General features: G+C 36.3%; 1 protein-coding gene across 1 annotated transcript in view; it reads left to right on the top strand.

The window, feature by feature from the left end:
• The window catches only part of LOC133631290 (transcription initiation factor TFIID subunit 4), a 300,647-nt gene that overhangs the window by 37,660 nt on the left and 237,982 nt on the right, over positions 1-25,005 (top strand). Inside the window, exons 3-7 of the mRNA XM_062023471.1 lie at positions 3,484-3,642; positions 7,099-7,239; positions 11,508-11,630; positions 11,902-11,991; positions 12,652-12,840. Of these exons, the coding sequence (XP_061879455.1) occupies positions 3,484-3,642; positions 7,099-7,239; positions 11,508-11,630; positions 11,902-11,991; positions 12,652-12,840 (702 nt within the window). The remainder of the gene's footprint in view (positions 1-3,483; positions 3,643-7,098; positions 7,240-11,507; positions 11,631-11,901; positions 11,992-12,651; positions 12,841-25,005) is intronic.

Genomic DNA, 25,005 nt, shown 5'->3' with positions numbered 1-25,005 from the left:
ACGGTGTGTAGTGAAGCATGTTTAGCTATTCCTCGTCCTGCAGGGATGATACTTGTAAGAAACGTACTTAATTTTTCGCCATGGAGGCGAGGATTAGTGATTTAGAAGTAGCTAAAACACTGCTGACGTTAGCCGCTAGCTAGCTAGCTAGCCATGACTTAAAGCACTTCTTCCTGAGGGTGTTTCAGTGTTATAACTTCACCTTTATTGTTAGTTTTTAAGGCAAAATGCGTCCGTTCTCCCTTTTCTGTCTACACACTGTGTCTGTTTGTAAGTACCGTATTTTCCGCACTATAAGGCGCACCAGATTATAAGGCGCACCTTCAATGATTGGCCTATTTTAAAACTTTGTTCATATATAAGGTGCACCGCATTATAAGGCGCATAGAATAGACGCTACAGTAGAGGCTGGGGTTACGTTATGCATCCATTAGATCAGTGGTTCTCAAACTTTTTTTGTCACCCCCCACTTTGGACAAGGGGGAGTTTTCAAGCCCCACCTGCCCCCAGCGCCCCAACAGAACGCTAATGCCAAGCTTAACATTTTCAAATTTATCTAACATCAAGTTTTATACATTCAAACTCAAGAACATAAAATAAAATCAAGTTCAATAATAAATAAAATAACTGTGCAGCTGTGGTATAACTTGCATCAAGTTCAATATCAAATAAAATAACTTGCATCAAGTTGAATAATAAATCAAAAAAAGTGTTATAACTTGCATCAAGTTGAATAATAAATCAAAAAAAGTGTTATAACTTGCATCAAGTTCAATAATAAATCAAATAACTTGCATCAAGTTCAGTAATAAATAAAACAAAAGTGTTATAACTTGCATCAAGTTCAATAATAAATAAAACAAAAGTGTTATAACTTGCATCAAGTTCAATAATAAATAAAAAAAAGTGTTATAACTTGCATCAAGTTCAATAATAAAACAAATAAAAGTGTTATAACTTGCATCAAGTTCAATAATAAATTAAAAAAAAGTGTTATAACTTGCATCAAGTTCAATAATAAAACAAATAAAAGTGTTATAACTTGCATCAAGTTCAATAATAAATCTAATAACTTGCATCAAGTTCAATAATAAATGAAAATAAAAGTGCCACTTTGCAATCTTTGCCAAAAAAAGGAGGACAGGGCAAGTGAACATGAGTTTTACAGTACTCCAGCATTAGTGGCTGCAATGAGCCTGTTTTGCACTGCACAGCTTTTCAAATCGGGGCTGCAGGCTTGACACTGCCACTGTTAAAACCTCATTGAGTTCGGGGCTGAGCTGCCTTGACGCGAGTGTTTCCCGGTGAATGACACATTGTGTCCAATGCGCATTTGGCGCAACCGTCTTTATTAGAGCCTGCAGCCCGTTTCTTGACTTTGCCATGCGCGCCATCAGAGCAAAAGCCCACACAGTTTTCCCATTTAAGGTCGTGTTCTTTGAGGAAACTGTCCATTATCTTGAACAGCTCATCAGCAGTGGCTCTATTTTTTATGTATTTGCAAAACAGCAAATCCTCGCACAGTGACTCGCCATTCACAAAGCTTCCGCTTAGCCCCGCCCCCATTAGTTACTGTTGCTGTCTGTCAAACTTTCGCTCCTACCTAGAAATGTAAAGCATACAGGAAAAATAAGTAATTTACATTTATCTATATAGCGGATTTCACAGACAGAATCACAAAGTGATTTCCAGTGTGTATAGAAAATGAAAGCATAGTAAAAAAAAATAATCAAAGAATATAATAATAAAAAAAATTAAAAAATCAAAGTGAAATTTCCTCCCGTTCCTCGCGCCCCACACTTTGAGAAACGCTGCATTAGATGAAGCTGCGCTAAAGGGAATGTCAACAAAACAAATAGTGATTGTACTGACACTTCTACTTGCTGCTCTCTGTTCAACAACTCACTGTTCGAGTTTGTCCTCCAACTGTAGATATCTCGCTTTGTTCCCTCGGAAACTCTGTTTAGTCTTCCTTACTTGGCGCAGGACATCATGTTGCTTCCTCCACTTCTGCACCATTGATTCTGTAACGATCTGGTGTGGTGGATCCCAAGGATGCAGAGACGTTAGCGTGCGGTCAATAGTCTTTCTCTTTATTCAAGAGGTAGCACACACTAGAAAAACCAAAGGCGATGGTGGCAACACACAAAAACACACCATGTAAAAACTACCAATATAAATACCTACAAAAAAACAAAATCGCTAGACAAGGCTAGGAGAAATACTTCAAGAAAGAAGTATTACTGAAAAAACAAAGTACAAAATAAAAGCGCTAGACAAGGCTAGGAAAAATACAAGAAAACCTGAGAATGAAGCACAAGACGAACTAGTGAGTCCGCTGGCGAGTCTAAGTACAAATACGTCTGAAGCAAGCAGTAGACAAAGTTCCGGCGCTCACAGGCCGTCAGCAGCCAGGTTAAATAAGCTGCTTCTAATCACTGTCAGGTGTGTGCTGCTGCCTTGCGCCAGCTGCGCTCCATACTGTGGACGAGAGAGAGAGTGAACATGGTGTGCAGACAACAGAAATGAGCAGGGAAATTTCAGATTACCACAGATTCGTTAATGTTAAATTCTCTCTCTGCTGCTCTATTCCCGTGTTCTACTGCGTGACTGATCGCCTTGAGTTTAAACTCTGCGTCGTAAGCGTGTCTCTTATTAGGAGCCATTTTTGGGTCTTTACATAAAGTTTAGGTCTCGCAACTACGGGACTTCATTTTCCCCCATAGAAGAAGAAGTTCTTCTTCTACGGTAAGCAGCCGCCGACTTAATTTTCCCCAGTAAAAGAAGAAGTTCTTCTTCTACGGTAAGCAGCCGCCGACTTCATTTTCCCCCGTAGAAGAAGAAGAAGAAGCGCTTCTTCTTCTACGGTAAGCAGCTGTACAAGGGGGAAAATGAAGTCGGCGTAGTTACCGTAGTTGCGAGACCTGTTGTGGCTCAATATTGGTCCATATATAAGGTGCACCGGATTATAAGGCGCACTGTCAGCTTTTGAGGAAATTGGAGGTTTTTAGGTGCGCCTTATAGTGCGGAAAATACGGTACTCTGTGATTGTGCGCTGCCGAACATGCTCCTCTGCTCGTAAACCAGCAATGACATGATCTATTATTGTAATTTTTTATTGTATTATTTATTGTTATTTTTAAAAAATTTGTCAACAGTTTTAGATTTTTTATAATTCTGTGGATCAACATTGTCGTGTCTGCTAGTTGTCTGAAATTTGCTATCATTTGTTAGGTTTGGTGATAAATCCAGTAGGCTATTGGCTTGCCTTTCTGACCTTTGACCCTGTCTTGTGGCTCTGTTTTTAAGCTCACGCTCATCCTCTTTCCTTCACTTCTTTGAATATCTGAAAGTATCTTTAATTTTTTTTATTTTGATATATATATATATATATTTATTTTTTTTTTGAATTTTTTTTTATTATCATGAATTGTTTCTCCTATTTCTTTCTCCCCTTTTCTCTCTCTCTCTGCTTCTACACAGTCTACAGCGACCTCTCAGACCACCAGGCAGTGTCCTTTGACCCCGGCCAAGGTGGCGCCGTCTCCCTCTCCCACTCCCACTCCTTCCAGCCCTGCTCTTCAGACCTCCTCTTCCTCTTCTTCTTCCTCCTCCTCTACCTCATGTCCCGCACTGCGCCCAGTGAGAGCATTCAAATTATGTGTTTTTCTAGCTTTTTTTTTGCAATGATTGAAAGCTGACAATGTCTGACACAAGTGTGTACATCCGTGCACATTTCAACAGGCATTTTATTATATCTTGTCAAAACACAATACTATAGAGTAGTCAGTGTGCAGCTATAGTAGTGTATACTTACTATGCTCTGCTTGAGAATAGGCAGGACTCAATTTATTATTTAGAGAATAATGGCTGTGTCTTGTCATTTTAGTGTCTAGTACATCACACCGTTATACAAGCTGTACATAGACTACTCTTTAATGAATTAATATGTATTTATTTGTATTATGCATTATTTATTCATTTAATTTATTTATTTAATTAATTGCTGTATTGTCTTCTCTTGATACTGCATTGTGGCGTGAACCCAAAATGCAGAGAGAGGAGGCGACATGCAGGTAAATTGATGATTTAATAGAATTTGACGAGGTAGGAGAGCTGAAACGGCAATAAATACAATAAATAAGGAAATGATAAACAAGGTCCAACCTGTCACGACGGATTAACTGTCATACAAATGCCTGTTGAAAAGTGAGGGGTGTACTCGTTTTTGAAAATGGTGTCATGCAAAGAAATATGTCCACACTTGTCTTGAGATCTGTCTCTGCCTGAACTGAGAATGTTCCCCAAATTTCAGTCATTCAACGTAGAATGTCAATTTGAATCGAAAGTAAGGAGAATATAATTATATATTTTATAGGAATAGTAATATTCTGATAACATATTACTATGAACTCTCACGGACATATTGTAATTACAGCAAATATTACCAATTGATAATTAAGAATACAATTATATTTTATAAAACAGATAATTTGACTTGATGTGTTACAAGTTTATAATAATGGAAAATATTGAAAGAGTAAATTGAAAAATATTTTCCCAGAACTCTTTACTTTTTCCAAGTATTCAAAATGAAAGGAATTTGTGTAAATTGTGGACATTTTACTGTTTGTAAAGTATTTTTAGTATTTAGGCAAAGTATTTTGTTGAAAGAGTGACTTTAATTCCACTTCCTGTACTTTCAATTCAACATCCTGTTCAATTCAAATTCAAATTCTTCAAATGAATTAAGTTGACTTTCCAAACTTGGAGGTTGTCCCCATTGAGGTGGCTGTGTACGTTATGTGCACGCCCCATGTGCAGGTTACGGGCTGTGCGTAGGGCCCTGCGATCCATATTGCATAAAGAAACGCAAATAAAGTGTCAATTAATGAATGACAGGGCCATTGATATGACATTTTACTGAAATCTTGTTCCTAGCCCCTTCCTGCTCCGTCACTGAGCAGAATATAATTGCAAATTTCCGCGGACATTTTCTCTGCGTTAGTGCTAGTCCTGTTTGCAATAGTGCTGAGTTCCATTTTAGGTCAGAGTTGTGTCAGGTAGGTTTAACATTTTGTTTTAATAATGTAAAATGTGTTATTTTGCACGAAAATAAAACAATTATTGAACAATTTTTTTCCCCCATGAATTCGTTTTTAGTACAAAACATTAGAGGTGGGAATTTTTGGGCACGTCACGATTCGATTCCGATCGTTAGGGTGACGGTTCAATTCAGAATCGATTCTCGTTTCAACACGATTCTCATAATATATTATTTGTTGTATTAATTATAATAACACCGTTTCAAAACATGTTACAAGAGCACCTCTTGGCTGCTGACGTACGACTTATACGCGCAGTGTTGTACTAAAAAACGTATTTTTAAAAAGTATTTAGAATGTTTTAATCACAAAAAAGAATCAATTTATAATTAATAATTGCTTAAAAATAAATAATTAATATTTTCAAAAGTTAATCATTCTAATGAAAGAAAATAGAGGAACTTCCAACCCAATCCCAGCTTTACAATACTTACAATAATACAATACAATACACATTAAATACATTTCTAAAAAATAAAAATAGTTGTTTAATATTTTTAATACAAAAAAAAAATCTTAAAAAATGTTTTGTTTTTAAAGCTAAAATGTTTTAATCACAAAAAATAATCAATTTATAATTAATAATTGCCTAAAATAAATAATTAATTTTTTCAATAGTTAATCATTCTAATAAAAGAAAATAGAGGAACTCCAACCCAATCCCAGCTTTACAATACTTACAATAATACAATACAATACACATTAAATACATTTCTAAAAAATAAAAATAGTTGTTTAGTATTTTTAATACAAAAAAAAATCTTAAAAAATGTTTTGTTTTGTTTTGTTTTTAAAGCTAAAATGTTTTGATCACAAAAAAAAATCAATTTATAATTAATAATTGCTTAAAATAAATAATTAATATTTTCAAAAGTTAATCATTCTAATAAAAGAAAATAGAGGAACTTCCAACCCAATCCCAGCTTTACAATACTTACAATAATACAATACAATACACATTAAATACATTTCTAAAAAATAAAAATAGTTGTTTAATATTTTTAATACAAAAAAAATCTTAAAAAATGTTTTGTTTTTAAAGCTAAAATGTTTTAATCACAAAAAATAATCAATTTATAATTAATAATTGCCTAAAATAAATAATTAATATTTTCAAAAGTTAATCATTCTAATAAAAGAAAATAGAGGAACTCCAACCCAATCCCTGCTTTACAATACTTACAATAATACAATACAATACACATTAAATACATTTCTAAAAAATAAAAGCAGTTGTTTAGTATTTTTAATACAAAAAAAAAATCTTAAAAAATGTTTTGTTTTGTTTTGTTTTTAAAGCTATTCTAGAAAATTATGAATCAATTTTGAATCAAAATAAATATAAACCGCGATTTGGATGTGAATGTATTTTTTTTTTAGCACTAAATAAAATTTGAGCGTGATTAAAACATCCGAAAATAGTTTAACATAAATAACAAAAGTGTGAAAAGCAATTGTATCGGGAATATATTTCTGCTTAGGGCCCTATTTTGGCCAGGGGTGGCTCTGGTTATGTATTTGAGCTCCATTCGCACCTGGTCTTGGAGCTGCCTGATGAGATCACATGACACGTATGTCGGGGCCCAGTGTGAACACGGCCCTGGGGAACATACTAAATAGTGTCAAACTGCTTCACGCTCATTTTGGGCTCATTTAGGGCTCATTTAGTTCTTGACAAATTGTGGTAAAAAAAGGACATAAAGTTACAATTGAATCATGTTAAGAATGTTAAAAGCAGGTCTTCCTGGTCAGGTAGATGATAACCACGGGAAAAAAAAACGTGGCTCTGATGCCTTTCTCAGCCTCCAGCTTGTCACCAACCCCTCCCTCCTCCGTCCGTCGTCCTCCTTGTCTGTTAAGCGACGTCCAAGAAGTCGCCGCACCAGATGTGACAGGAGTGCCGCGGCGCCCGCCTCCTGTTCTCCGTGGCCTTGCTGCGAGCCAGGCGTCACGTCCTGTTTATCTCTCTTGTCTCTGTCCTCGCTCTTTGCAGAAGGGCCCCGTGGCCCCGGCCGTGGCGGTGACGGCTCCGCAGCAGACCCCCGTGGTTATGGCCCCCCAGGCCCCGACCCAGGCCGCCTCCCAGCCCGCGCAGCCTCCGCAGACGGCCCCCGGAGGACCTATCGTGTCCCAGGTCTGTTTTCTCTCCCTCTATCTCCTACTTTTTTTTACTTCATGCCCGATGTCCGCCGATGGGAATGTTGTCACTGCTGCCAGCAGGCTGGCTGTGTCACGAGCCCCGACCCCTCTCGCAGCTGGCCGCCGACAAAGAGTCTCACACGTGTCCTCGCCACGTTTGCATCCATACATTCACACAAGGAAAGCCAACCCAAGGACATGCAGACACACACGAGCCGCAATACAAGATGTACTCGGCCACATTCCATAACGTAGGATAACATTTGAGCTAGCTAGTGCAAAAAGAAGGTAGGTATATACAAACCCCGTTTCCATATGAGTTGGGAAATTGTGTTAGATGTAAATATAAACGGAATACAATGATTTGCAAATCATTTTCAACCCATATTCAGTTGAATATGCTACAAAGAAAAAAGATTTGATGTTCAAACTGATAAAATTTTTTTTTTTTTTTTGCTAATAATCATTAACTTTAGAATTTGATGCCAGCAACACGTGACAAAGAAGTTGGGAAAGGTGGCAATAAATACTGATAAAGTTGAGAAATGCTCATCAAACACTTATTTGGAACATCCCACAGGTGAACAGTCAAATTGGGAACAGGTGGGTGCCATGATTGGGTATAAAAGTAGATTCCATGAAATGCTCAGTCATTCACAAACAGGGATGGGGCGAGGGTCACCACTTTGTCAAGAAATGCGTGCGCAAATTGTTGAACAGTTTAAGAAAAACCTTTCTCAACCAAACTATGAAAAAAACTGCGACTTATAGTCAGAAAAATACGGTATTTATCTTATTTTATTTTTTGTTTTTTAAAATGGACCTTACTCTTCAGCAGACCAGGTTGTCAATGAAATCCGATTGTTCAAAAGGGTTCTTAAAACCAGGTCCAGTTCAGATTATGTCCAGGTCGGGCTCAACAACACACACCTTCACCTATGTACACTGAAAACCAGGGAACACAACAGATTGCATACAATCCACAAACAAAATTACATTTTCAAAATAAGCACCCATGTACAGTCCAGATCAAGCAGACTTTGTGAGAGCCAACAAGTAAGTAAGTAAGTAAATTGTATTTATAAAGCGCTTCTCACAGATAAAATCACAAAGCGCTGTACAAAACATAGGTGAAGTAAAACAACAATTCAATTAAAACAATAGGGGCAACATCATAAAAAGTATACAAAGTGGATTAAAATGATAGTTAAAAGGTGCATTAACTAGAAGCTTTACTAAAAATAGAAGTTTGCAAATGTTTCTTAAAAGTTTCAACACAGTCAAAATCACGGAGGGACTGCTGCAAATTGTTCCAGAATCTAGGAGCTATAGCCTGGAATGCCAGGTATCCACGGGTATTAAAACTAGTTTTTGGGATCTTTATAAGACCCTGGCCTGAAGACCGGACTATTACTTTGTGAAACATTATGATCCAGAACTAGAGATGTCCGATTATGGCTTTTTTGCCGATAACCGATATTCCGATATTGTCCAACTCTTAATTACCGATACTGATATCAACCGATACCGATACATACAGTCGTGGAATTAACACATTATTATGCCTAATTTTGTTGTGATGCCCCGCTGGATGAATTAAACAATGTAATAATGTTTTCCAAAATAAATCAACTCAAGTTATGGAAAAAAAAATCCAACATGGCACTGCCATATTTATTACTGAAGTCACAAAGTGCATAATTTTTTTTAACATGCCTCAAAACAGCAGCTTGGAATTTGGGATATGCTCTCCCTGAGAGAGCATGATAAGGTTGAGGTGGGTGGGGTTGGGAGGGAGGCGGGGTTGAGCTGGGGGGTAGGGGGTAGCGGGGGGTATATATTTTAACGTCCCGGAAGAGTTAGTGCTGCAAGGGGTTCTGGGTATTTGTTCTGTTGTGTTTATGTTGTGTTACGGTGCGGATGTTCTCCCGAAATGTGTTTGTCATTCTTGTTTGGTGTGGGTTCACAGTGTGACGCATATTTGTAACAGTGTTAAAGTTGTTTATACAATCACCCTCAGTGTGACCTGTATGGCTGTTGACCAAGTATGCGTTGCATTCACTTGTGTGTGTGAAAAGTCGTAGATATTATGTGACTGGGCCGGCACGCATAGGCAGTGCCTTTAAGGTTTATTGGCGCTCTGTACTCCTCCCTACGTCCGTGTACACAGCGGCGTTTTAAAAAGTCATACATTTTACTTTTTTAAGCCGATACCGATAATTTTGAAACCGATACCGTTAATTTCCGATATTACATTTTAAAGCATTTATCGGCCGATAATATCGGCAGTCCGATATCATCGGACATCTCTAGTAAAAAGGTGCATTAACTAAAAGCTTTACTAAAAATAGAAGTTTTCAAATGTTTCTTAAAAGTTGCAACACAGTCAAGATCACGGAGGGACTGGTGCAAATTGTTTCAGAGTCTGGGAGCTATAGCCTGGAATGCCAGGTCTCCACGGGTTTTAAAGCGAGTTTTTGGGATCTTTAGAAGACCCTGGCCTGAAGACCGGACTATTACTTTGGGAAACATTATGATCCCGAACCTTATATTTTGGCAGTGGTGGGCTTTCTCTGCTGGCCTAACATAACCAGAAATCATGATCATAATTAAAGACGAAAGTATTTTTTAATTTACTTTCCCTAAATATCTAAAAGTATTCATATTTTCTTCATGTCATATTATGCTCCTTCCGGTGCTGTTAATTTTAGGTTAGAGTGTGTATCCAATCAGAATTCAGCTAGCTTATGTTGCCATGCTGTACGAAATCTGCCCGGGGCCTTCAGTATCAACAATGCAGGCCCTGCATTAGAGAGTGTGCACGTAGGTTGTGAAAATACAGAAAAGCGAACTATTTGAGAGGTCAGACTAATTTAGTACATGGAAACGTATAAATTAATTTTAGGTCTATTTTAATGATACGATTATTAATGGATTTATACGACTTTTTCATATTTCAGGTAAGTGGTGAAACAATTCCTTGAGTAATTTGAGTACATGGATTACCCCAAAAAACAAGGAATTTTCTCTGCCTTGAGGAATTGTTTATTTCACTTAATTCACTTCACTTCATTTAATGGTAAAGCTAAAAGCATGGCGACTCTTAATGTCAGGGGTGTCCAAAGTGCGGCCCGGGGGCCATTTGCAGCCCGCCGGTAATATTTTAACGGCCCCGTGGCACATTTGAAAAATACGATTAAAAAAAATAAAAAACATAAAAAGTGGTATAAAAGAGCAAACAGGTGAAATGTAACAATAAAATGTTTCAATGTTTACTCTAATAACACAAAGCTGCCATGCAGGCTGTTTCTTTCTTTAAAAAATAATAATAAATCAAAATCAATGTCATTATGAATTATTGACCTATTCAAGGCTCCAATTACGTCACATTAAATATTCCACTTTGAGACATTTTTTGGGGAAATTGTTGCATATTTTGTGATTGCCATATAAAAAACTAAGCTGTTTTTTTTAAACAAGGGCCTAAAAGGAACAAACAAAAAACATAAACAACAATAAAAGTTATAATTGACGGATGGATCTGAAGTTTATCTTGAGACTATTGTGTTAAAATTAAAAAAAAATGTATGATTTATTTTTTAATACTTTACTGAGCAGGACCCTTTTGGATCCCCAATAATATTAGTGGGACTTCTTTTTTTTTTTTTTTTGAAGTGTCATTGCTCAAAAAATAATAATGAATCAATGTTGTTATGAGTTATGCTATGAGCTCCAATTATTATATAATCTCAAATATTCCACTTTAAAATGTTATTGGGGGAAAATATTGCATATTTTGTGCTTTTTTCCATTAAAAAACAGGGTTTTCTTTGACAAAAACAGCATACAGCGTAAATCTTTAAAAAAAAACCTTTATATTGACAGATAGACCTAATGTTGATCTGGAGATTTAAACCTTGGATAATAATAATACTACTAAATAATGACACATTTTAAATATTTTTTTGTACCTAAACCCTTTGGGGTCCCCAGGATCAAGCCTGAGTGGAGGCCTAAATGTATATTTTTTATACATATATTGTATTGGTTTTTAAAATATAAAATATCAAAATGGCCCCCGCTTGCTTTGATATTTCAGTGTGCGGCCCTCAGCGGGAAAAGTTTGGACACCCCTGCTTAATGTGGTCCAACACGCTCACTTTACCCACGCAGGGAAAGGAGGACACGAACGTCTGGCATATACACTTTTACTTGCGGTGCCGATTTATAAACTAATAAACACGTTTGTCTCTCTCATGACAGGAAATGCAGGAAAACGTGAAGAAGTGTAAAAACTTCCTGGCCACCCTCATCAAGCTGGCGTCCCACAATTCTCCGTCGCCCGAGACCTCCAAGAACGTCAAATCTCTGGTTCAGGACCTGCTGGTGAGCGTCGTGAAACAAACGCACCCGAGAATCAAACCAAGTTGTAGTCAGCCTTTCTGGCCTGCAGATGGCGGCATGAAACCCTCGCCCTCCTCTCGTCCTATTATTCTTTTAAATGACATAAATAATGAGCCGGTCGCCTGGAGGAGACAGGATGAGCGCCATGTTTAAGTCTCCTAGGTTTACATCATGTAATGTCTTTCATTTGATGTGGGGTTCATTGTTCTGTTCGTCTTTCCTGTCTGCCTGGGAAAAAAAAAAAAAAAAAAAGGATGCCAAGATCGAGCCTGAGGAGTTCACCAGCCGGCTGCAGACGGAGCTCAAGTCCTCGCCGCAGCCTTACCTGGTGCCCTTTCTTAAGGTGGGACCCTCCACTAACCATTGTTCTGTTTTATCAGCTACCAGGTGGGGCTCCACCAAAAATGACCCCTTAAATGACTCACTGATTTCCTCACTGACCCGCACCCTTAAATCATCCCCTCCATCCTGCTTCCCTAAGCGGCCCCTTTTACGTGTTTTCCTAAAGTGACCCCCCCCCCCTTGTTGCTAGTAATGTCTACGGCTGACACTAGAATGATACACACACACACACACACACACACACACACACACACACACACACACACACACACACACACACACACACACACACACACACACATACGGCCCTCTGGCCTGATTTCTGACTGTGTGTGACAGTGGCCCCGGTAGCCGTCCCTGCCAGTAGCCAGCAGGTTTCTCCAGCCAAGCATGATGAGCGTCACATCAAGGCAGCCGAGCGCCCGATGCGGCTACAAACACATGTTGTCATGCAATGTGAAGTCGCTGGCGTCCAAAAAAAAAAGCCTGAAATATTGTCTTTGTGTGGGTGTGTGAGAGCCACATCGGTTCGATCACAAATAGCTAATGGCTTGCGTGGTGTTCGTGCGAGCTGGGAAATATCCCGATATTTAACCCATTTCATGTTCTTGCAACAACAGAGTTTTAACTTGTGTTTCCGTCTTGTGCGCCCCGTCAACAGAAGAGCCTCCCGGCCCTGCGGCTGTCGTTGCTCAACAGTCAGCAGTCGCTGACCCACCCCCCGCAGGGACTCAAACAGGCGCCCGGCGGCGTTGTTCCCACCGCTGTCGGAGGCGGTCCGGTCGTCCACATACACCACCCGAACAGTGTCAGCACCCCCGCCGGTGCCGTGGGTCACGCAGCTGCCATGGTATGTACGCAGCTGAAACACAACACTTGTTAATTGAATTCTTGAGTGCAATTGAGTCCACAATTTTCCAAGCAGGTTTCAAGTATTCTACTATTGATAGAAATGATAATCTATTGCAGGGTCAAACTTTTTTTTGGGACATTTGTGACCAATTTGAAATGCCAAATCCAGAATCCAGCCTTGATGCTGGAATTTAGGCACTGTAGAAGTGCTTTTAGTAAGCCTTTCTGGGAACAGGCCGTTTTGTGTGTCTGTAGCTTTAATGCCAATGAGCTGCATTTGTCCACCCACCCTTGTCTCAACCCTTGGGACAATAATTGATAATCTGTTCCAGGGTCAAACTTTTTTTGGGACATTTTTGAGCAATTTGAAATGCCAAATCCAGAGTCTAGCCTTGATGCTGGAATTTAGACACTGTAAAAGGAATCAATTTAAGTGGACCCCGACTTAAACAAGTTGAAAAACTTATTCGGGTGTTACCATTTATTGGTCAATTGTACGGAATATGTACTGCACTGTGCAATCTACTAATTAAAGTTTCAATCAATCAATCAATCAATCAATCAATCAATCAATATTAGTAAGCCCTTCTGGGAACAGGTCGTTTTGTGTGTCTGTAGCTTTAATGCTAATGAGCTGCATTTGTCCACCCGACCTTGTCTCAACCCTTGGGACAATAATTTTTTAAATAAAAAAAATACTGGATTGAGACATGAAAAAAAACAGCATTTGGAGAAGGAAAACATACCAAAACAAGAACCAGCATTGGGACAAGAGAAATACGTAAAAAACTGCATTGGGTCAAGAAAACAAATTTAAAAAAACAGCATTAGGACATTTAATCTTTGTATTAAAAAAACTGGATTCGGACATAAAAACAGCATTGGGTCAACAAAACAAATAAAAAAACAGCATTGGGACATTAAATGTTTTTATTTAAAAAAAAAAAGTGGATCGTAACTTAAAAAAAGCATTGCGACAAAAAAAACAGTGTCAGCACCCCCGCCGGTGCCGTGGGTCACGCAGCTGCCATGGTATGTACGCAGCTGAAACACAAAACTTTTTAATTGAATTATTGAGTCCACAATTTTCCAAGCAGGTTTCAAGTATTCTACTATTGATAGAAATGATAATCTGTTCCAGGGTCAAACTTTTTTTTGGGACATTTTTGACCAATTTGAAATATCAAATCCAGAATCCAGCCTTGATGCTGGAATTTAGGCACTGTAGAAGTGCTTTTAGTAAGCCTTTCTGGGAACAGGCCGTTTTGTGTGTCTGTAGCTTTAATGCTAATGAGCTGCATTTGTCCACCCGACCTTGTCTCAACCCTTGGGACAATAATTTTTTAAATAAAAAAAAATACTGGATTGAGACATGAAAAAAAACAGCATTTGGAGAAGGAAAAAATAGCAAAACAACAACCAGCATTGGGACAAGACAAATACATAAAAAACTGCATTGGGTCAAGGAAACAAATTAAAAAAACAGCATTTGGAGAAGGAAAAAATACCAAAACAACAACCAGCATTGGGTCAAGAAAACAAATTTAAAAAAAAACAGCATTAGGACATTTAATCTTTGTATTAAAAAAAACTGGATTCGGACATAAAAACAGCATTGGGTCAACAAAACAAATAAAAAAACAGCATTGGGACATTAAATGTTTTTATTTAAAAAAAAAAGTGGATCGTAACTTAAAAAAAGCATTGCGACAAAAAAAAGTCGCTGACCCATCCCCCGCAGCAGGGACTCAAACAAACAAAATGCGCCCGGGTCGTTCACGTACACCACCCGAACAGTGTCAGCACCCCCGCCGGTGCCGTGGGTCACGCAGCTGCCATGGTATGTACGCAGCTGAAACACAAAACTTTTTAATTGAATTCTTGAGTCCACAATTTTCCAAGCAGGTTTCAAGTATTCTACTATTGATAGAAATGATAATCTGTTCCAGGGTCAAACTTTTTTTTGGGACATTTTTGACCAATTTGAAATATCAAATCCAGAATCCAGCCTTGATGCTGGAATTTAGGCACTGTAGAAGTGCTTTTAGTAAGCCTTTCTGGGAACAGGCCGTTTTGTGTGTCTGTAGCTTTAATGCTAATGAGCTGCATTTGTCCACCCGACCTTGTCTCAACCCTTGGGACAATAATTTTATTAATAAAAAAAAATACTGGATTGAGATATGAAAAAAAACAGCATTTGGAGAAGGAAAAAATAGCAAAACAACAACCAGCATTGGGACAAGACAAATACATAAAAAACTGCGTTGAGTCAAGGAAACAAATTAAAAAAACAGCATTTGGAGAAGGAAAAAATACCAAAACAACAACCAGCATTGGGTCAAGAAAACAAATTAAAAAAAAAACAGCATTAGGACATTTAATCTTTGTATTAAAAAAAACTAGATTCGGCCATAAAAACAGCATTGGGTCAACAAAACAAATAAAAAACAGTATTGGGACATTAAATGTTTTTATTTAAAAAAAAAAATGGATCGTAACTTAAAAAAAGTATTGCGACAAAAAAAAGTCACTGACCCATTCCCCGCAGCAGGGACTCAAACAAACAAAATGCGCCCGGGTCGTTCACGTACACCACCCGAACAGTGTCAGCACCCCCGCCGGTGCTTTGGGTCATGCAGCTGCCATGGTATGTACGCAGCTGAAACACAAAACTTTTTAATTGAATTCTTGAGTCCAATTGAGTCCACAATTTTCCAAGCATTTTTCATGTATTCTACTATTGATAAAAAATGATAATCTTTTCCAGGGTCAAACTTTTTTTTGGACATTTTTGACCAATTTGAAATGCCAAATCCAAAATCTAGCCTTGATTTTGGAATTTAGGCACTGTAAAAGTGCTTTTAGTAAGCCCTTCTGGGAACAGGCCGTTTTGTGTGTCTGTAACTTTAATGCTAATGAGCTGCATTTGTCCACCCACCTTTGTCTTAAACGGTGTGGCTCCAAGAAGCGCCCGTGTGCACTTTATCCACTTTCTACATGTATACAGTGCATCCAGGAAAGTATTTACAGCGTATCAAATGTTCAAAATCGAATAAATTCATTTTTGTTCTCAAAATTCTACAGAGAATACCCCATAGTGACATTGTGAAAAGTTTTCTTAAATTTTTTTTGCTCGAGTTATTGTGCAGAAATATGGGGAAATACTGTAACTACAAAGGTACACTTCACTCGCTAACTGTGTTAAAAAAAAGAGCAGTTAGAATAATACATAACGTTGGATATAGAGAACATACAAATACTTTATTTATTGAATCAAAAATAATGAAATTCAATGATTTGGGGACTTTGCAAACAGTTAAAATTATGTACAAAGCAAACTATAACCTGCTACCCAAGAATTTACATGTCCGCCCTGAGATCGGTAGGCCTTGAGTTCAAACCCCGGCCGGGTCATACCAAAGACTATAAAAATGGGACCCATTACCTCCCTGCTTGACACTCAGCATCAAGGGTTGGAATTGGGGGTCATATCACCAAAAATTATACCCGGGTGCAGCCACCGCTGCTGCTCACTGCTCCCCTCATCTCCCAGGGGGTGATCAAGGGTGATGGGTCAAATGCAGAGAATAATTTCGCCACACCTACTGAGTGTGTGACAATCATGGGTACTTTAACTTTTAACAACAATTCTTCTCAACAAAAGAGTAGAAATATAGGCTCAGAGAAAAACGAATTTAAAACATATATATGCACGTACAACACTTACCACCTTTAGCATATACACTACCGTTCAAAAGTTTGGGGTCACCCAAACAATTTTGTGGAATAGCCTTCATTTCTAAGAACAAGATGAGACTGTCGAGTTTCAGATGAAAGTTCTCTTTGTCTGGCCATTTTGAGCGTTTAATTGACCCCACAAATGTGATGCTCCAGAAAGTCAATCTGCTCAAAGGAAGGTCAGTTTTGTAGCTTCTGTAACGAGCTAAACGGTTTTCAGATGTGTGAACATGATTGCACAAGGGTTTTCTAATCATCAATTAGCCTTCTGAGCCAATGAGCAAACACATTGTACCATTAGAACACTGGAGTGATAGTTGCTGGAAATGGGCCTCTATACACCTATGTAGATATTGCACCAAAAACCAGACATTTGCAGCTAGAATAGTCATTTACCACATTAGCAATGTATAGAGTGTATTTCTTTAAAGTTAAGACTAGTTTAAAGTTATCTTCATTGAAAAGTACAGTGCTTTTCCTTCAAAAATAAGGACATTTCAATGTGACCCCAAACTTTTGAACGGTAGTGTAAGTATGTGGAATTAATTGTGGAATGGATTAAGCAAAGAAGTTAAACAATGTACTGATATGGTCCAGTTTAAGAGGATGCTCAAACTACAAGTGTTCACAATGAAAAATAATTTTGATGAACATCTCGAACATTAGACTTGTCCAGGGTGTACCCCACCTTCCGCCCAATTGTAGCTGAGATAGGCTCCAGCGCCCCCCGCAACCCTGAAGGGAATAAGCGGTAGAAAATGGATGGATAGATGGATCTCGAACATTATTGAAAATGAGATACTATTCATCTCATATGTGAATCAAAACTGACTTAACTATTTATAAGATATATTTTGTATTGCATTGCTGTCAATTGTGTTACAAAATGAGGGCACATAGTGAATATGTGCTACTAAATTGCTCTGAAATGGAAAAGGAGTAGGATTAAACAAGCTTGGCTTCTTCCTACTCCTTGTTGAACAAGTCGTAAAGATAAATGTAAATATGTGAACTATATGATGTATCGCTTGTAATTGCATGCACTTTCGAAAAAAATGGAAACCAAACCAAATTTATATATTAAAAAAAATAAAATAAAACACAAAAAATTACATTTACACTACCGTTCAAAAGTTTGAAGGAAAAGCACTGTACTTTTCAATGAAGATAACTTTAAGCTAGTCTTAACTTTAAAGAAATACACTCTATACCAGGGGTCACCAACGCGGTGCCCGCGGGCACCAGGTAGCCCGTAAGGACCAAATGAGTAGCCCACTGGCCTGTTCTAAAAATAGCTGAAATAGCAGCACTCACCATTGAGCTGCCTCTATTTTTTAAATTTTATTTATTTACTAGCAAGCTGGTCTCGCTTTGCTCGACATTTTTAATTCTAAGAGAGACAAAACTCAAATAGAAATTGAAAATCCAAGAAAATATTTTAAAGACTTGGTCTTCACTAACTGACAAAGAAACAGATAACAGATTTGGTATCCAGTTCAAAGTGTGACATGATTTATTTACAAATTTGAGAGTTGACTTTTGTATTTTACATGAGTTATTATTTGTACAAACATGGTGCAAAGTAATTCATGATTTGTTAAAATTTTTTTGTGGCTAGCTAGTTAAAATGGGATATTGTGATTTCACAGGACTGTCTTAGAAGTGATCATTTGAAAATGTTCAATTTGAAAAATGTGCACTTAGATAAAATATAAAAATAAAGTGTTGCATATTGATATTTATCTGTTTCTATATGTATTTATTGTGAAAAATCATTAAGATGATCAGTGTTTCCACAAAGATAAATATCATTAATTATTAATAATAACAGAGTTAAAGGTAAATTGAGCAAATTGGCTATTTCTGGCAATTTATTTAAGTGTGTATCAAACTGGTAGCCCTTCGCATTAATCAGTACCCAAGAAGTAGCTCTTGGTTTCAAAAAGGTTGGTGACCCCTGCTCTATACATTGCTAATGTGGTAAATGACTATTCTAGCTGCAAATGTCTGGTTTTTGGTGCAATATCTACATAGGTGTATAGAGGCCCATTTCCAGCAACTATCACTCCAGTGTTCTAATGGTACAATGTGTTTGCTCATTGGCTCAGAAGGCTAATTGATGATTAGAAAACCCTTGTGCAATCATGTTCACACATCTGAAAACAGTTTAGCTTGTTACAAAAGCTACAAAACTGACCTTCCTTTGAGCAGATTGAGTTTCTGGAGCATCACATTTGTGGGGTCAATTAAACGCTCAAAATGGCCAGAAAAAGAGAACTTTCATCTGAAACTCGACAGTCTATTCTTGTTCTTAGGCATGAAGGCTATTCCACAAAATTGTTTGGGTGACCCCAAACTTTTGAACGGTAGTGTACATATTTATTCACAGCCTTTGCTTAATACTTTGTTGATGCACCTCTGACAGCAATTACAGCCTCAAGTCTTTTTGAATACGATGCCACAAGCTCGGCACACCTATCTTTGGGCAGTTTGGCCCTTTCAAGCTCCATCAGGTTGGATGGAAAGGGTTTTCATCCAGGATATCTCTGTACATCGCTGCATTCATCTTTCCCTTTATCTTGGCTTGTCTCCCACGTCCTGCCGCTGAAAAAACATCCCCACAGCATGATGCTGCCACCACCATGGTTCACTGCAGAGATGGTATTGGCATGGTGACTTCAATCTTTGTTTCATTAGACCAGAGAATGTTGTTTCTCATGGTTTTAGAGTCTTTCAGGTGCGTTTTGGCAACCTTATTACTAAGAAATGGCTTCCTTCTGGCCACTCTACCATACAGGTGTGATTAGTGGTTTGCTGCAGAGATGGTTGTCCTTCTGGAAAGTTCTCCTATCTCCACAGAGGAATGCTGTAGCTCTGACAGAGTGACCATCGGGTTCTTGGTCACCTCTCTGACTAGACTAAGATGAATATAGCAATGCACAGAGACATCCAGGAGGAAAACTAACACTTTCCATCCAACCTGATGGCGCTTGAGAGGTGCTGCATAGAGGAATGGGCGACACTGCCCAAAGATAGGTGGGCCAAGCTTGTGGCATCGTATTAAAAAAAACAACAAAGTATTGAGCAAAGGTTGCGAATACTTATGTACATGTGATTTTTTTTAAACTTGAAAAATTAAAAACCTGTTTTCACATTGTCATTATAGGGTATTGTCTGTAGAATTTTGAGGACAAACATGACTTTATTCTATTTTGGAATAAGGCTGCCCTGTGAATACTTTCCGAATGCACTATATATGCCTGTTAACATTTGCATTTCAAAGTATAGGAAATTTCCATAAAAAATTGTTAAAAATAAGCAATTTTATTCATCTATTTTTATCACAAACCGTCAATAGAAAAAATAAAAAATTGATTAAAGGGGCACTACTCGAACCCAAATACTTTGAACCACATTAAAGTGTTAACTGACCACTGCGCAATCTACTCTGACATTCAACATGTTGATAGCCTGCTTGATTTTATTACATAATGGTAGGATATGAAATATATGATATAAGGCTTCTTAGTGAGAAAACCTGTTTTGTTTTTTTTCGCAAATGAAGTTATACATTATGGGCTCTTTTTCTGCACCTATGGTTGAGACATTTTTCAAGCTGGCTCACATTTCTTCCTGGATCTCACAGAAAGCATGAGGAGGAAGTGTGACCAAGTGCATGCTCTTCTTTAGGTAAAGATAATAAGTCTCCTATTTGTCAATATATTTTCACAGTTCTATTTTTTGGCAAAATAATTTTCTCTGTTTTCTTCATGTGCATCCATCTTTCTTGCGTTTTTGATTTTTGATTGAATCACGTAACATGCTGCTGTCACGAGTGAGTGTTGCCCCGAGTGATGTTGTGTTGCCGTGGCTTGAGTCCATTTTTTTATCATGGAGAGCAATATCTGTAAAAAAAAAATAAAAAAAAATGAAGGCAATCCAAAATAATAAAAACAAATACAGAATTGGACAAAAAAAAAATAAAAAAAATAAACAACTAGTGGGGCAAGAAAAAAACTATAAAAAACAGCATTGGCACACAATATTTTTTTTAAAGAAAAAAAACCTGGCTTGATACATGAAAAAAACAACATTGGGACAAGAAAAAAAAAATCAGAATTGGAATAAGAAAAAAGCATTAAAAAACAGCACTTGAACAAGAAAGCAAATCAAAAACAGCATTGGGACAATATTTTTTTTAAATAAAAAAAACCTGTATTGAGACATAAAAAAACAGCATTTGGAGAAGGAAAAAATACCATCCATCCATCCATTTTCTACCGCTTATTCCCTTTGGGGTCGCGGGGGGAAAAAATACCAAAACAAAAAACAGCATTGGGACAAGAAAAATACATAAAAACAGCATTGGGTCAAGAAAACAAATAAAACAAACAGCATTAGGACATTTAATATTTTTATTAAAAACAACTGGATTCAGACATAAAAACAGCATTAGGTCAAGAAAAAGAATACAAAAACAGCATTGGGACATTTAATCTTGTTATTTAAAAAAAAAACTGGATCGGGACATAAAAACAGCATTGCGACAAAATAAACAACATAGAAGCATTGGGACCAAAATATAAAAACAGCATTGGGACGAAAACAAATTGTAATGAAAAAAAACCCAGCATTGGGATATGACTTTTTAAAAATAAAGATACAACATTAGGACAAGAAAACAAAATAAATATAAAACAGAAAAAAATAATGACCAAAACAGCATTGGTACAAGAAAAAAAACATTAGTTGGACAAGAAAATAAAATAGCAGTGGGACGAGAAAAAACTGAGACAAGAATAAAAAGTAAAAAAACAAAAAAACAGCATTGCGATAAAAAAGTGATAAAAAACAGCATCAGAAAAAGAAAAAACAGTTCTGGGACTAGAGATGTATATCATTTTATCGATACCAATATTGATATTCCTTATCGATACCAGTATTCATCTGTACTCTTTTCGGTACTTTTGTATATGTAATTGGTGTAAATAAAAATGTGAAAAAAATGATTTTTGTTTCACCATTTTTATTAGCACAAGTGGTTGTACACCACCAACATCATGTAACATCTCACAGCAGGGAAGTCTTTTTTTATCAACACCTGCTTTTTAAGTCTTTAACAAGTCAACTATGTGTGCAGTTCAAGGTGTTATGTCATCATCTTGTAAAGGGCACACAGCTCCAACACTGTGTTTCTATTCATTCCAATTACACTCAGCTGGAAATAACATTTATGTCAGCAGAGCACAGACTTTGTACCTGTTTTATCATATAAATTATGTAATTACATCGATACAGTCAATCAGCATGTTAGGCGGGTGTGCATCAAGGTGTCAGACGGCGACTAGAGACCTGCCAGCGGATGCCATCTTGCTTCAGAGCAACTTTATGGATTATTATATTACTTAGTTTTTTCATTTTTTTGAGTAAATTACTACTGGCCTGTGGATTACTGGATCACTACGATGATGGTTGATAAAGCGTGGTAGCGAGTAAAGCACATTCACTTCAAACGGACACTCGTATTAGCCTGTGTGACTTTGAGGGACTTTTGAGGAGGAAATAATGTAGTGCTACAAACTTTTGTGTGGTGTTGCTTCCTTATTTGTCCTTATTCCAAGCTGATCGTCAGATCCTACTTTTTTTTTTATGCGTAGCAGCGGCCTTTGAAGTGAAAGTGACAAGCCTGTCATAATTACGGCGATCAGCTGGTTAAAAAAAATACCGCTAGCCGTATCATTTGTACAGAATCTTATCTCTTGGACCGACCCAATTAGGAACCGGTACCAAAAATACCGGTACTCAGGCTACATGCGTAATTGGGGACAAGGAAAAATATAATTAAAACAAACATCGTGAGTAAAATAATTTATTTTCAACAACAGTATTGGGACAAGGAAACATTTTTATAAAAAACAGCATTGGCAAAAGAAAAAATATATAAAAAACAGCTTTGGGACAAGACAAAAATAATAATTAAAAACAGCATTGGGACTACAAAAAATCCAGCAGTGGGACAATAATAAAAACAAAACATACATGCGACAAGAAAGGGAAAAAAAAGTATTAGGACAAGAAAAAAAATAAATTAATAAACAGCATTGGGACAATAAAAAAAAAACTACAAAAAAATTACACCATTGGGACAAAAAGATTTAAAAGAAGTTTTGGAACAGAAATGTTTTTATTAAAACACATGTACAGTATTAGATAAGAAAATTGAAAAAACTGCATTGGGACAAGAAAAAAACTACACAATTGGGACAAAAAGAAAAAATAATTAAAAAAAGCATTTGAACATAAATGTTTGTATAAAAAACCCGTACAGTATTAGATAAAAAAAACTGCATTGGGACAAAACCTATCCATCAAAAACTGTTTTGGGACAAGGAAAAAGTTGATAAAAATAGCATTGGCAAAATAAACAAATACATTAAAAAATAGCATTGGGACAAGACAAAAATAGTAATTAAAAACAGCATTGGGACCAGAAAAAAAACAGCAGTGGGGCAATAATAAAAACAAGACAAAACATACATGCCAGAAGAAAGGAAAAAAAAGTATTGGGACAATAAATAAATAATAATAAAAAACTACACCATTGGGACAAAAAGAAAAATAATTTAAAAGAAATATTGGAACAGAATTTTTTTTATAAAAAAACAAACAGTATTTGATGAAAAAACTGCATTGGAAGAAGAAAAAAACAACAGCATTGGGAGAAAACCTATCCATTAAAAAACAGTTTTGGGACAAGGAAAAAATAGATAAAAACAGTATTGGCAAAATAAACAAATACATTAAAAAACAGCATTGGGACAAGACAAAAATAGTAATTAAAAACAGCATTGGGACTAGAAAAAAACAGCAGTGGGACAATAATAAAAACAAAACAAAATATACATGCTAGAAGAAAGGAAAAAAAGTATTGGGCCAAGAAAAAAAATACATTAAAAACAGCATTGGGACAATAAATAAATATTAATAAAAAACTACACCATTGGGACAAAAAGAAAAATAATTTAAAAGAAGTATTGGAACAGAAATGTTTTTATAAAAAAAATGTACAGTATTAGATAAGAACATTAAAAAAACTGCATTGGGACAAGAAAAAAACTACACCATTGGGACAAAAAGAAAAAATGATTGAAAAAACCATTGGAACAGAAATGTTTGTATAAAAAAAACAAACATACAGTATTAGATGAAAAAACTGCATTGGAAGAAGAAAAAAACAACAGCATTGGGACAAAACCTATCCATTAAAAAACAGTTTTGGGACAAGGAAAAAATAGATAAAAACAGCACTGGCAAAATAAACACATACATTAAAAAACAGCATTGGGACAAGACAAAAATAGTAATTAAAAACAGCATTGGGACAATAAATAAATATTAATAAAAAACTACACCATTGGGACAAAAAGAAAAATAATTTAAAATAAGTATTGGAACAGAAATGTTTTTATAAAAAAAAAAACGTACAGTATTAGATGAAAAAACTGCATTGGAAGAAGAAAAAAACAACACCATTGGGACAAAAAGAAAAAATAATTGAAAAAAGCATTGGAACAGAAATGTTTGTATAAAAAAAAAACGTACAGTATTAGATGAAAAAACTGCATTGGAAGAAGAAAAAAACAACAGCATTGGGACAAAACCTTTCCATTAAAAAACGGTTTTGGGACAAGGAAAAAATAGATAAAAACAGTATTGGCAAAATAAACAAATACATTAAAAAACAGCATTGGGACAAGACAAAAATAGTAATTAAAAACAGCATTGGGACTAGAAAAAAACAGCAGTGGGACAATTAAAAAAACAAAACAAAATATACATGCCAGAAGAAAGGAAAAAAAGTATTGGGACAAGAAAAAAATAAATTAAAAACAGCATTGGGACAATAAATAAATAATAACAAAAAACTACATCATTGGGACAAAAAGAAAAATAATTTAAAAGAAATATTGGAACACAAATGTTTCTTTAAAAAAATGTACAGTATTAGATAAGAACATTAAAAAAACTGCATTGGGACAAGAAAAAAACTACACCATTGGGACAAAAAGAAAAAATGATTGAAAAAACCATTGGAACAGAAATGTTTGTATAAAAAAAACAAACATACAGTATTAGATGAAAAAACTGCATTGGAAGAAGAAAAAAACAAACCTATCCATTAAAAAACAGTTTTGGGACAAGGAAAAAATAGATAAAAACAGCACTGGCAAAATAAACAAATACATTAAAAAACAGCATTGGGACAAGACAAAAATAGTAATTAAAAACAGCATTGGGACAATAAATAAATATTAATAAAAAACTACACCATTGGGACAAAAAGAAAAATAATTTAAAAGAAGTATTGGAACAGAAATGTTTTTATAAAAAAATGTACAGTATTAGATAAGAAAATTTAAAAAAA

Source organism: Entelurus aequoreus, linkage group LG02, assembly GCF_033978785.1.
Source record: "Entelurus aequoreus isolate RoL-2023_Sb linkage group LG02, RoL_Eaeq_v1.1, whole genome shotgun sequence".
NCBI classification, from domain to species: Eukaryota; Metazoa; Chordata; class Actinopteri; order Syngnathiformes; family Syngnathidae; genus Entelurus; species Entelurus aequoreus.
The sequence above is the reverse complement of the archived record's forward strand: the minus strand, read 5'-3'. Positions and strand labels throughout refer to the sequence as shown.